General features: G+C 40.4%; 1 protein-coding gene across 1 annotated transcript in view; it reads left to right on the top strand.

Moving 5' to 3' along the window:
- The window catches only part of MREG (melanoregulin), an 81,467-nt gene extending 67,692 nt beyond the window's left edge, over positions 1–13,775 (top strand). Inside the window, exons 3-5 of the mRNA XM_043995276.1 lie at positions 6,821–6,911; positions 9,451–9,614; positions 11,998–13,775. Of these exons, the coding sequence (XP_043851211.1) occupies positions 6,821–6,911; positions 9,451–9,614; positions 11,998–12,132 (390 nt within the window). The 3' untranslated portion in view covers positions 12,133–13,775. The remainder of the gene's footprint in view (positions 1–6,820; positions 6,912–9,450; positions 9,615–11,997) is intronic.
- Positions 13,776–14,931: the final 1,156 nt, after the last annotated feature.

The raw sequence follows: 14,931 nt of genomic DNA on the forward strand, positions 1-14,931 counted from the left end.
CATGCAGAATCCGGGAGTCCTTGTGCTTAGCGGCCACACATGCTAAGGACACTAAATAGTTTAGAGACCTATTCATTTTATGCTCACTTTCTTTGGATCTGAAAGTATCTCCTGAGGTAAGCTAAAGTTAGCTCTTATTGGCTCTTGAGAGCTTATTGTTAAATTTTCAGTGTGAACATTTACACCTAGGAAATCAGCAAACAATACGACCTGGGATTTTTGGTTTGTTGATTGGCTAGACTTGAGACAGAAATAGAGACATTTTGTTTTGTTTTGTTTTTTGGGGCAGGGCAATGAGGGCTATGTGACTTGTCCAGGGTCACACAACTAGTAAGTGGCAAGTGTCTGAGGCTGGATTTGAACTCAGGTCCTCCTGAATCCACAGCTGGTGTTTTATCCACTGCGCCACCTAGCTGCCTCCGTAGAAAATGTTTGTTTCAGGTTAAGCTTGAAAGGGAATCATGTACATTTTGCTTTTTGGAAAACTGGTTGTTAAACATTTACTCGTGTACCCTAGAGTATTTTTCTAGTTCAGGCTCTGGGTTTACTGCAGATTTTTGGTTCATTGGCTAGTTAGGCAGAGGTGGGAATTCAGGATGGAGTTAATGCTTTCTTGTGTTTTATCCTTCAGGAAGAAGAGCACTGAATTTGGAATTAGAGGGCTTATATTTGAATCCCATTTCTGGGACTATGTGACCTTGGGCAAGTCTCTGTGTCCAACTTTCTTCATCGTAAAATGAGGGGTGGGGGGCTGAACTTGAACTTGATGACTTTAAACCCTATAATCTTATATGATCCCATGACTCTTTCATTAATGTCTTTCATTAAATGGCACAAATTCATGCTTTCACATTTTGTTCCTTTAAAATATAAAACTTGGGTTTCCTCTTGTTGAAAAGACCATGTGTAAGGATTATTGTGCCACGAAAGTGAATTGGCTTTGGAGAACCTGCCATCCAAGCCTGCTTAACTTCCCAGTCTTAGTTTCTTTAGTTTCTGTTTTTGTTTTCCATGATGATGTTTCCTGGGGAAAGAGGACAAGATGGAGAGGTCCACGTCTATGTGTTTTTACAATTGAGTTATTTTTTTCTTTTATAAATTTACTTGCTAAAGTATTTGGATTATATACATTTAATGTAATTGTTAAATTGAATAACTGTGTCTTGGAGTTTGTTTTGTTTTGTTTTGTTTCGGGCAGTGAGGGTTAAGTGACTTGCCCAGGGTCACACAGCTAGTAAGTGTTAAGTGTCTGTATCTGGATTTGAACTCAGGTCCTCCTGAATCCCGGGCTGGTGTTTTACCAACTGCACCACCTAGCTGCCCCTTGGAGTTTTACAGTAGAAGTTGTTGTTTTTCCCCTGTAGACAATCTGTGGATTATTTTACTTGGCATTTTTTTTTGGGGGGGGCAGGGCAATGAGGGTCAAGTGACTTTCCCAGGGTCACATAGTTAGCAAATGTCAAGAGGTCAGATTTGAACTCAGGTCCTCCTGAATCCAGGGTGGGTGCCTTATCCACTGTGCCACCTAGCTGCCCTGGCATTATTGCTTTCTTCTTCTTTTCTTCCAGGTTGTCTTTTACTTCTCTATATTTGTATTACCAACGAATTATTCTCTTTTGTCTCTTTGAGATTGGCCACTATGAATTCAAGTTTTTGTATTCTGCCAATTATTTCTGTCATATAGGTTAAAAATTCTTTTTCTTTTATTTTTTCTTTCTTTCTTTCTTTTTTTTTTTTGGAAGGGCAATGAGGGTTAAGTGACTTGCCCAGGGTCACACAGCTAGTAAGTGTCAAGTGTCTGAGGCCACATTTGAACTCAGGTCCTCCTGAATCCATGGCTGGTGCTTTATCCACTGCACCACCTAGCTTTCCCTAGGCTGTAAATTCAATCACTCAAATATTTATTAAGCACCTACTACATGTCAGGCACTGTGCTTTCTGTTTTCACAATTCTTATTTTTCTTTTCTCTTATTCAGGAACATCCATGCTCTCTTGGGAATCTATAGTTTGCCCTATCTCATCAGTTGTTGCTTTCATTTTTGCTTGTCTTATCATATGTTTATAGTATTTATTTATTTAGTTGGTCTAGAGGCTTAATTACTTTCTGTTGTTAATATCGTAACAAAAACTTGAGCTCATGTCCAACATCTTTTTTTTTTTCTTTTGTGAGGCAATTGGGGTTAAGTGACTTGCCCAGGGTCACACAGCTAGTAAGTGTTAAGTGTCTGAGACCGGATTTGAACTCAGGTACTCCTGAATCCAGGGCCGGTGCTCTATGTACTGTGCCACCTAGCTGCCCCATCCTGTCCAACATCTTTAACTGAGTTTTCTTCTTCCTAGAATATTTGGTAACTTCAGGTTTTTTTCCTCCTTGCTCAGTTTTTGACTCTTTCCCCTTTCATCATGATTTCCCTGAGAGCTGGACCTCAAAACTAAATAAATCTTTACTACAATGGGGAATTCATGTCTTGCAGGCCTCAGTCTGAGCCCCGATGTGGCTTATAGAGAGACAGAAGTGGCACTGGGGGGATGCCAGGTCCTTTCCCTCAGACGTAGTGGGGTGCCAACACTGCTGGCCTTCTGCCCCAGGTTTCTCAGTTCTCTGGCTGAGCTCTAATATAACACACTGCTGCCAACTGTAGTCAGAGCCAAAACAAACATCTATACCTTTTGTTTTTCTGAAGCATGAGATTGGGGGATGAAGATTTCATTTCTATGGTAAATGCTGTGGATTATATTGCTCTTCCAGAGCATGGTGGCCATTGTGGGAGGGTCTGTTGAGTAATTACATTAGGGATTAGAGATTAGCCTTCTCTGTTGTTAGTTTATTGAATTGGTACCTCATTTGGGTTCTCAGTGTCCTAGACCATAATAAAGACAACTGAAATTGCTTTGTCTCTTCCACTTCATTCCCATTTTGAAGAAAGGTTATTTTCAAGGTGAGAGAAAATGTCTAGTCCTTCATTTGTTGGTCATGTGACCTGGAAATTGTTGAGGCTCATAAGTTGTCTGAAATATTTCTTTTTCTTTTTAAATTTTAAACACTTTTTGACTTTCTGAAGACTCTGTTTAAGCCTCAGTTTCTTCATCTTTAAAGTAGAAATAATAAAACCTATAATAGCTGCCTCACATAATTGTGAGGATCAAGTTCATATATATATATACACACATACAAATTCATATATATACACACATACATAAGTATATATATATATATATATATGTCTATATACCCATACATTTTGAAAGCTTTAAGTCTTACATAAAGCCAATAGTAATAATGATTATTTCTATCTCGTTCATCTTAGTTTGTTGGAATTTTAATAGGAATAGGTCTCGGACAGGTCAACTATCTCATTGTTCTTTGATGGTTAATGTAATTCGTACTATTTCGTGGGGGCTAAAAATGGCTTCTTTTTTGTAGTTGAATAAATAATATATAGGTATACTGCTTATCTTATAACTTTCTGAAAATGTTTTTGTTCCAGCTCTAGTAGCAGGTATGATGATGGGGATGATGTGTGCTTTATGCTGGTCACCTATGATTTGGTTTTGATTTTTCCTGCTAGGTCTCTATATTTTCAAAGCTTTTAATTCCATGTAATTTAGAGATTATGGATATTTGGTAGGACAAAGTCTATTAAAATATGTTCTTACATTTTTATAGATGAATGTTATTTCTGTTAGACCAGAGTTATCTGTGATGACGCTCTGGTTTTAGTATGAGAGGTAGCCAGGTGACCCAGTGGAGAGAATTTTGGTCTTCAAGTCAGGAAGACCTGAATTCTAATTTAACTTCAGACATTTATTTTCTGTATGACCCTGTACAAGTCATGCAACTAACTTCTCTCAGCTTCAGTTTTCTCAACTGTAACGATTGGAATGCCGCCACCTGCTGGAGATTTACTGTAGAAGAGTTCTGCCCATGAAGCGAAGGTCTTTGAGGGCAAGACCAGGAGTCTTTTCTTTGGCATCAGGAAGTGATGCTGGCTAGTGGGAGGAAGAAGGAAGAGACTGGCGTTCGGTCTCGGGCTCTTTCCTAGGGATTCTGGTGGAGAAGGGAGCTAGAAATGTGCTCTCCCTTTAATAGATAGGAATCTAGGCCTTTCTCTCTCTCTTTACCAAATTCTTATTCTCCTTAATAAATGCTTAAAAGTCTAACTCTTGCTAAAGCTTATAATTTATTGGCGACCACTCATTAGATTTTAGACAGTTTAGCTAGAATTTCAGCCCTTAACACATCTGTACATTGGGGATGATAATAGCAGCCACCTCATAGGGTTGTTATGAGGATCAAATGAGCGGCGCTTTGCAAGCCTGCAGGGTAGAGAAAGTATCATACTTCCCATTTTAAAGATGAGGGAATTAAGGCTGACATAGCCAGCAGACACAATTCAACTTAATCAGGATTTCAAATCAGAAGGACTGTGTGGTGCAGTGGAAAAAATCACTGGATTTTAAGTCAGAGGACCCGGTTTCAGATCTTAGCCCTGCTACTCACTATCGACATGATTTTGGCCAAAGTTAGTCAACATGCATTTATTAAACACCTCCTGTGTGTAAGGCATGGTGCTAAGAACTAGGGATATACACACAAGCAAAAATGCAGACCTTGCCAACAAGAAGCTGACCTTCTAATGGGGGAGATAGCCTGCAAACAATATGCATTACACAAGCAGTGCAAATGAAAATATCTGAGGGAAGACATTGAAGGGGGAGGGTGGAACAGGCCTCCCCCTTTGGAAGGGCAATTTGAGCTGAGTTCTACAGGAGAACAGAGAATCTAGGAGGCACAGGTGAAGGAGGAGAGCAATCCAGACTTGGGGTTCAGCCAGTGGAAAGGTGTGCACTTGGGAGATGGATTGTCCTCTGTGGGGTGGAGCAGGAAGGCCAGCATTACCCTACTGTAAGGTATGTAGAGGGGAGTAAAGTATAAGAAGACCCCAAAGTGACTTGCCCAAGGTCACACAGCTACTGTTGGAAGCTAGATTTTAATTTGGGAAGATGAGTCTTCCTGACTCCAGGCCCAGGTTTCTATCTACTGTACCACCTAGCTGCCCTTGATCCTTGATCTTTATCCTTGATCCTGGAGGTAAATTGGGAGCCACTAGGGTTTATTGAGTGGGGAAAGAGAGTCACTTTACCTTTGTGGGTATCAGTTTTCTTTATCTGTATAAAAAAATGAGAGAGTTAAACTAGACAACTTCTAAGGCCTCTTCTGGTTCCAAATCTACAATCCTCTGATGAATATTATCAAATTTGTCATATCAAACGAACTATTATCAAATAAGGTAGAGTGATTAGCACAGTGCCTGGCACAGAGTAGACCCTTAATATGTGCTTGCCCCCTTCTCTTACCCTTTCTCCTGTCTATGATTTCTTGGGGCCGAGGCCAATCCTTTTTCCAGGACACAATATGGGTACAAATTCATCATTACTTCTCTCCTGGAAAACCCAATGCAAAAACTGGGTCAGCACGTGTGGTTGTGACACAGAGCATTCAGGGAGCCCTCTCTTTATGTGTGATCCCACACAGCATCAGCCTGTGAGAATTAACTGGTCACCAAAGTCTCTGAGCAAGGAGCAAGGTTAACTTTGAAATAGTAAACTAGCTGCGAGAACAAGGTCTTCATTGAAGAGAGAGGAGTTTTCCATGAAATTAGAGTAGGCAAGGTATCATGAGATTTACCCCTTAAATAGAGCATTTAGAAACCTGTCCAGAGAAGCACATCTATTAAGCCAGAGCATCTGGAATGGGGTTTTATGGTGAATACACAGGGCCAACCTCCTTGTTCTGTTAAGCTCCAGGAAACCAGTGGGGAGGTATAAAAATGATCATTTATAATGGGATCCCCCTTATGGGCCTTTCCAGTAACTGTCCTTTAAAAAGTACTTAGCTCTCAACTTCCCTTTGAAGAGGGTGGAGAGATTTAGATTTCAAAAATTATGACCTACAAGGAGACTTCCTACACACAGCACTGAGCAGGAAGTCTGCAGAATTGGGCAACTTGGATAATTGTCGAGTGCCTGAGAGGTGCCCTTTTCAAGGAAGACAGCTTAGCTCTGAAGATGGGAGCTTGGGTTTCATTCTTAGGCCTGCTCCTGTCCCTGAAGTACCTTCAACTAAAGTTCTACCCTGTTGCCTCTGCATGGAAATGAAGTGTGTGTGTGTGTGTGTGGGGGGGGGGTTGTGACACCAGGGGAGCACATGCTCTGTAAGATCCCCATAAAGTCGGGGAGGGCATTGATTACAGACCAGATTTTAGAGGATCATAGGTTTGATTAATGTTTTATTAGCCTGAAGTTGGCACGAAGGCTCCCAGACACTGAGCCTACCCTTCTACTTACTGGGCAGGACATTCTAAGCTAGTCTGATAGGGAATTCCTACTGGAGTTGATTCCTTTGCTTCCAATTCAGCAGTAAAAGGTTCCCCAATGCAAGGCCTCATTTAATTCCTCAGGCAGGAAGTAGCCTAATGAGGAGGAGTGGGCTGGGTAGACTCTGAGGCCTCTTCTAACTCCAGATCTCTGTAAGCTTTCCATTTCTTCCACGGTGGGAAGATAGGGAAGCCTGCGGGGAAATGCAGTTGTTTGATGCTTCCTCCTCAATGCCAACCGTGGCTCTGCCCTAGTAGGATCTAGGTAGTTAGTGTGTTTGAACCTAGGGCAGCTGCTTTTTATAGACTTGAGGAAGAGAGAGATGGTTTTCAAATTTGTTGACCCCATTTCTTTAAAAGGCCTAGAAGTGGAGAGCAAGGCGAAGGGACACTGTGGGAGGCACAAGGAAAGGTGATGTTTTATTTTCTGATTATTCTACAGGAATGGCAAAAACTCAACTACGATATCTACACCTTACGGAGAACTCGAAGGGAAGTAAGAAACAGGTGGAAACGCATTTTGGAAGATTTAGGTATGAATTCTGACACGAGTACCTAGCTTACCAGAAAAACTGTAATTATTTAATGTGGCTTTTAATTTTGTTGTTGTTGTTGTTGTTGTTTTTGGTTTTTTTTTGCAGGGCAATGAGGGTTAAGTGACTTGCCCAAGGTCACACAGCTAGTAAGTGTCAAGTGTCTGAAGCCAGATTTGAACTTAGGTCCTTCTCAATCCAGAGCCAGTGCTTTATCCATTTTTTTTAAACTGTGCCCACATTCTTATAAAAATGTTCTGATATAGAAAAACATTTTCCTCCAAAATTATCTTCATTAGATTTTTTGGTTTGACTAAAAGTGCCCCAGTAATTGCCTGTGGATTATTTGCTCATTTCTTTGTCTCTTAAAACTATGCAAGGAGAAGCTGCTTAATGTTCCCATTATCCCATCATTCACTATGTCTCAATGATGTATACTCACCTTGGTTTTTACGTATAGTATTTTTATTCTACTTAAGTTATATGGTGTTAGGTCATATGTAGTGGGTAGAGTGCTGGACTTACAGTTGGGAAGACCTGAGTTCAAATCCTGACATTTATTAACTGCATGACTCTGGACAAGGAGCCTAACCTCTCTGAGCCTTCATTAGTTTCTTCATTAGTAAGATGAAGATGATAATAATAATAATAATAATAAGGTTATTGTGAGAATCAAATGAGATACCATGTCAGGTGCTTTGTAAACCTTGCCATATAAAAATGCTAGCTTTATTATTCTTATTACCCTGTTCATATAAGCTACCAAGGAGAATAAAATGTTTCTGTACTCCCCCCCCATTTTATTTATTTATGTTGGTTTTTAAAATGATTTTTATTTTTAAATTAAAATTAAAAATTAAATTGTTTATTTTGAATAATTTATTACATTATTAAAATAATTTATTTGATAATAATAGTGTTCATATACTTTTAGCTTTGCAAAGCACTTTAAAATTTTTATTACATTATTATACAATATTACTAATAGTATTTATTTTAACTTCACAACAATCCTGTGTGAGATTTAAAATTGGATATTAGATCATAAATCTCCCCTACTTAACCTTTCCCTTAATTTATCTCCCAAACTAGTAAATGGAAGCAGGTTTTGGTTTTCTAGATAGACCTTTTTATTTATAGTTATGATAGTCACAAGGTGATGTTGGTTAGAAGGATAGGAAAGTAGAAACACAATACAAATCGTCTTAAGTCTAAGCTTAGTCTATATTCCTTATAACAACTCACCAAACCGACAAGGCCACCAACCGACAAGGCCACCAACCGACAAGGCCACCTTTGGAGAGAGAGAGTCCGTGCCGCGCCGTCAGGAGTCCCGCCAAGCAGGCAAAAAGGCCTCTCTCCTTTTCTCCACCCCGGAAGTCAAAAAAAACCCGGCAGGCAGTCTGACATGCGCAGCAGGCGCACTGTACCTGGCAGGCAGTCTGACATGCGCAGCAGGCGGACTGTACCCGGCAGGCAGTCTGACATGCGCAGCAGGCGGACTGTTCATCTCCTCCCCAAAAGGGTGGTCCTTGAAAAACTGGCGTCTTTCAGTTATCCTAACCGACTGTTAAAAACTTTCATATTTTACCACACCTGGAAGGTAAGTGTTATTATTACCCCATCAGCTGTGAATCTATTCACAATGCTCTAGCATTGGGCTTGGAGTCAGGAGTTCAAATCCAGCCTCAGACACTTATTGGCTTTGTGACCCTGGGCACGACACTTAACCTCTTTCTGTCTCAGTTTCCTCGTATGTAAAATTAGGGGGTTGGATCTGGTGGCCTCCAAGTTTCCTTTCCACTCTCAGTCTATGACTTATGACCTTCAAAGGGGGCATGTCTTTCTTCGTGGAAGCAGAAATGTGCTAGACAATGGGTTGCCACCTTTTAATAACAGGGAGTCGAATGATTCTACTCTATTCTTTTGACCTGGGGGTTGATTCTACCTGACTTACCAATTAGAGATATGTATTAGATCTCCTGTTCTAAAATGTGAACACTTTTGGAGAACCATCCAGTTCACACTTTAGCATGAATTATTTGAAATAGGTCACCAGTGGAATAACAACAATTCGCACTTACACAGCTCTGATATCTCCATTTTGCCAAAAAAAGGAACTGAGAATCATCGCTTTACCACATTTACCAGAGTCACACACAGCTATTAAGTAGTAGAACGGAGGTCTGAACTGGGGTTTCCCAACTCCAGGTTTAGTACTCCTTTCCCCTGCACCACATGGAGGCTTGTATTTGGAGGAAGCTAGAAAGAAGAATGGAGTTCATAGCTGTGGACACTGTAAGGAGGAGGGCAGGCTGAGATAAATGGATCTTCCCATCTGGGGCTTCAGGCACCCAGAAAGAAGCACAAGGAGGATGAATCCCATGGGTTATGGAGGGGAGGCTGCAAAGAGATATGAGAGGAATCCGGAAGAGTGGGGAGAGGCAGCCCATCTCAGTGCAAATCTCATTCCCCTCCAGGGAAATCATTTCCTAGTCAAACCACTGCTTTGAAATTGGGGTGAACTTTTCTGTTCTAGGCTTTCAGAAGGAGGCTGACTCCTTGCTCTCAGTAACTAAACTCAGCACCATCAGTGACTCTCAGAACACAAGGAAAGCACGGGAGATATTGTTAAAACTTGCTGAAGAGACAAATATTTTTCCAACAAATTGGGAGCTTTCAGAGAGGTACCTCTTTGTGGTGGTAAGTCGATGACCTTTTCTCTTTCTTTGCCCTGAGTTACCTCAGATTCTTCTGCCTTTTCTGCTTAGCTTGTGAAAGAAGGGATTTTGATACTTCCTAGACCCTCCAGGTTAAGGTGGTACGTGACAGGGGAATCCCTCATTGGATGGAGGGAAGGTGGTCCACATAATAGAGACTGACTAGGGTTAAATTTTTGTGTTGAGAACAAGGCTTGAAGGCTTGTTGACCTCAACACCTCCCTTATTTGTGGCTCTGGCTGCTTGTACTTGCCTATATCCCTTAATATTTATATTAGGGCAAGGCTTGTTGAGAGATTCCAGCCCTCTCCATCATCTCCCCCACCATAGGATACCATAGTATCCTAGAATTTAAATGAGTTTAATGATCATCTAACCTCATCTACCCCTCCTGTTTGTTTGTTTGTTTTTGGTGAGGCAATTGGGGTTAAGATACTTCCCCAGGGTCACGCAGCTAGTAAGTGTTAAGTGTCTGAGGTCAGATTTGAACTCAGGTCCTCCTGAATCCAGGGCCGGTGCTCTATCCACTGCGCCACCTAGCTGCCCCTACCCCTCCTGTTTTTATAGATGAGGAAGCCAAAGTTCAGAAAGGTCAAGGTTATACAGGGAATGATTAGCAGGTCCAGGTCATCTGGTCATAGGGTGGCCATAGAGTTAGAGCTGGAAGGGACCCCAGAGATCCTGCTTTGATAAGTAGTGAGTTGTCCATCTCTGGAAGTGTTCAAGTAGAGGCTAATGAACTACATGTCAGGGATGTGCTTATAAACTAGATCAGCCCAACCCCCCATTTTCAGATGAAAGGTCTTAGTGACCTCTAAGAAGATTACACAGGTTTTAAGTGGTAGAACTGGGATTTGAACCCAGGTCTTCTGACTCCAAATTCAATACTGCTTCCATTGCCTCCTAATCAGTGTCTTTACAATAGTAACAAGTGAGATATCCTGTTGGTGAAAGATAATGAAAATGATAGCTAACATTGCTGTAGACTTTAGGGTCGCAGAGAATTTTCTCCTATATTATTCATCTCCTTTGATGTTCAGAAGAACAGTATGAATTAGTCAGGGCATCCAGGAATCAGGCAGCATGGGCTCAGACCAGTGTATTTGGAGTCGTAGAAGCTCAGAGTTGGGAGGATCCTCCGAGGACAAACCTGTAAGGCCTAGATGTCTGGATTTTGAATCTCAGCTCTGAAATGCGAAAGTAACTTTAGGAAAGTAAGAAAGTAGGCCTTTGTTTCCTTCTTTGTAAAATGAGGAATTTGGACTAAATGATTTCCAAGGTCATATCCAGCTTTGATATCCTGTCAATTAGGAACTTACCTGAGGGAGATAGATAGATAGATGATAGATAGGTAGATGATAGATAGATAGATAGATGATAGATAGATAGATGACAGATAGATGTAGATATAGATAGATATAAAGTGATATAGATGGGGCAGCTAGGTGGTACAGTGGATAAAGCACCGGCCCTGGATTCAGGAGTACCTGAGTTCAAATCCGGCCTCAGACACTTGACACTTACTAGCTGTGTGACCCTGGGCAAGTCACTTAACCCCCATGGCCCTGCAAAAAACCAAACAAAAAAATAAAGTCATATAGATATAGACATTGTGTGTGTGTGTGTGTGTGTGTGTGTGTGTGTGTTCATGTGCATGTGCTCCTGAAGGAACTCAGTGTCTAATGGGGGAGATAACATCTGAACAACTATGTATGAATAAGCTATATACAGGATAAATTGGAGATAATCAACAAAGGGAAAATGCTTAATACAAAGTGCTAAATATATGTTGATTGATTAAAGGTAAATAATATTTTATTTCTCAGTTACGTGTAAAAACAATTTTAAAGATTCATTTAAAAAAAATTTTGAGTTCTATGTTCCTGGTTTCCCTCCTTGTTCTACCCCTCTCCATGAGAAGGCATGAATTTTAATACAGGTTATACATGAGCACTCATGCAAAATATTAGTCACATTAGTCACATTGTAAAAGAAAGCACAAAGTTAAAAAAAAACCCCAAACCCAAACCAGTTTGCTTTGATCTACATTCAGACTCTTATCAGTTCTTTCTATGGAGGCAGAAAGCAATTTTCAGCATGAGTTCTTTGAAAACTTGGCTTGGATCATTGTATTGCTGAGAATAGCTAAGTCATTCCCAGGTGATCATTGTACAATATTGCTGTTACTATGTACAACGTTTTCCTGATTCTGCTCATTTCACTTTGCATCAGTTCATATAAAATAAAGGTAACTATTAACAGTGGTATCACCATCTATGAATTTCAGCTGTAACTCTGAGGGTCACTTTTGTTACTACCCTAATAGAGAACAGCCCTGCCTCATGCCTCTGCATTTTATTTGACAGGATCGTCTCATTGCTCTTGATGCTGCAGAAGAATTTTTTAAAATGGCCAGCCTCATTTACCCCAAAAAGCCTGGACTGACCTACTTGGCTGATGGTCAAAAAGAACTGCCCTGTCTTCCATTTCCAAGCCCCTAAAGAGATGGACCTGGGACAGAACTTGAATTTTTCCCTGGGGCCTCAGGGCAACCGGCCAAAGTACCTCGGATTTCCTTTGGAGAATTACAAGTAGGAAGGAGACAAGGGGAGAGAATAAGAAAAAACGTCTGTGTTGTGATTAGGAACCACATGCACATGTGCAGGATGTGGAACCCTGTCCAGCTCCAAGGAAGGAGTAAACTAGTTCTACTGTGGGCCTTGTTCTAGGAGGCGATTAGCATTAAAACCATAGTCCTTAGCACTCACTGTGTGGGTTAAAACCATCAGGGAGACTCCATGGGCTCAGCTCTTCCTTTGGAGAACTTTAAACTTAAATTCTCATGAGAGGAAAAGTCAATAATTCAACAGACTCAAAACAGATTTACTCAGTGCCTCCTATGTGCAAAGCACAGCCTTAGGTGCCCATTGAGACATGGGTCCTGCCCTCAGATAGCTTACTATCTAAGTGGGGGATGGGGCAGTAGAGGGGTGGCAGGGCGGGAAGGCTAAGACCAGGTTAAAAGAGTCTTAGTTGATAGGAAGTTGCTGGTTATCCCATGTCAGGATGAACTACTTTCAAATAGTGTACAATAAAGTCTGCTGAACCCAACACTAAGGCTAAACTGAATGTGGTGTAATCTTTCCTTGGTCATTCAGAAAACACTTCAGCTCCTCATGGTGCCTTAGAAGCATCACTAGTAGACAGTACTTTTTATACAGAAAGGATGTTGGACCAATTAATAGAGATGCACACAAATCTTGGTTTGGAAGCAGGTTTCTAAAATTGGGGGGAGGGTGCTGTCCCAAACTGGTACAGGCTGCTTTAATGAGTAGTGGGTCCCCCATCACTGGAGGTATTCAAGTAGAGGCTGGTGAGCTACATATTAGGGAGTGTGTAAAGGGGATTGCCTCTTGGATGCATGACCTCTGAATTTTCTTCCATCTTTGATGTTCTAGCCTTCCAATTATGAGATTGCTTGGATTTACTGTTAGTGAGATAGAAAATGTGGGCTTTACCAACAGAGTACAGAGTACAGAGATAGCAGTTATCTTGAATCTAATGATAGCAGGTTACCTCATTCTCCCTATTATTTATTGGAGTCAAAAGGAAATCTGATGAACAGCTGTTGTTTTATTTTACCAGATTTATTAGTTTTGTTTCATTTCCAGTAGAATATAAGGTTCACCAAGGCAGACTTGTCTTTGTGCCTAGCACCTAGCAGAAGTCTTATCATAGGTGCCTAATAAATCTTATTGAACTGCTGCCCTCTATCAACTGAAATAGGTTACTGCTATTTTTTTTTTTTCTGTGCTGCCCACACTCTTATTTCTTCTTTAACAGCAACAGTTCATAGACAATATTTGTCACCTGAGGAAGGGGCACAGTGCTTTTGACCTGCAAGCTACACCCAAGGCCTGCAGCCTAATTTCCATGCCTGTGTCTGAGACCTTGTTCTGTCTTCAATTTTGAAGGGATAATCAATGACATAACACAGTCAGGGAAATCTCTTTCAGCTATCAACACTTGAAACGTTCCTTGAATAACTCAGAAATGAGCTTTGAAATCTGACTGGCAGGTTTGCCTAGATATGTGAGCTCCTCACATTGATTCATTTTAAATATTAGCATTTTATTTTAAAGGTTTTAATGGACTCTGGGATTGATTACCTTGAAAAATTGTGATACTCATAATTTTTTATTTTAAATTCAACCTCATATAGTTGACCCAAGATGAAAAGGTGAAAAGGTGCTACCTGTTTAATTTCTCTAAGAGATAGTGTGTGTGTATATATATATATATATACATACATATATATATATACACACACATATATATATATATATATGCATATATACATATATTTTTTTTCCCTAGTTTTCTCTTTTGTAAATTCGGTGCATTTTATAGGAGAAATTAAGAGACTATATACTGCTTAAATACCATTCCTAGTTCAATAAGCAGCAAAATAGGCTTTCTTCTTTATATAGAGTATTTTTGAAGAACTCAACTTAGATATATTTCTAAGGGCAACTTTCCCATCATGTCTCTATGTTGTTCCAACATAGGCTCAATTTGGAGGGAAAAAAAAGACTTTGAAAAGCAAATTGTTTTTAATCTCAATCCTCTGATTTTTCTCTTTTTCTGCTTTCTGCCTTCTTGTTTTCCTGACTAGATGAGATTGGTAGCATTTATGGAAAACATAAGGCTTAAATAACTATTCCTTTACTTATGGTAATGAAATGCAACTCTGATTATAAAAACACACTGAATTATAGAGTTTTTTTTTTTCTCCAAGATGCTAATGAGTTTTTATATACACTTCTCATTTATTTTTTATGATATTTCTGTGGAATACACAAAAACAGAATATGTAAGAGTAGATGTATATCTACATCAGTCTCCTTTCCCTTTCCATTGTACTTTGTAAATGGATAATCTGAGGGATGGAGAGTCTCCTAATTCCCCATAATTTTTGCACCTGAAGCAAGAAATACAAAATGTGCCCAAGGCCAATGGTGCAAAATACATCAAATCAACTTCTTCTTCTTTTTTTTGCAGAGCTATGGGGGTTAAGTGACTTGCCCAGGGTCACACAGCTAGTAAGTGTCCACCTAGTGGCCCCCTCAAATCAACTTCTTAAGTCAAATTCATTTTTGAGGTAGAGGCAGGAGGGTGGGGGAGGGAGGCAGGTCATTGAGTCCAGGACACTGCATGGCTGCCATGGGGTGGAGGGGTTAGGGTTAGGGTATTAGGTATTAGGGTATCTGTGTAGTTTAGGAAGGAGGGTCAAGAGAAGC

The sequence above is a fragment of the Dromiciops gliroides genome, chromosome 3 (assembly GCF_019393635.1).
Source record: "Dromiciops gliroides isolate mDroGli1 chromosome 3, mDroGli1.pri, whole genome shotgun sequence".
Lineage (NCBI taxonomy): Eukaryota > Metazoa > Chordata > Mammalia > Microbiotheria > Microbiotheriidae > Dromiciops > Dromiciops gliroides.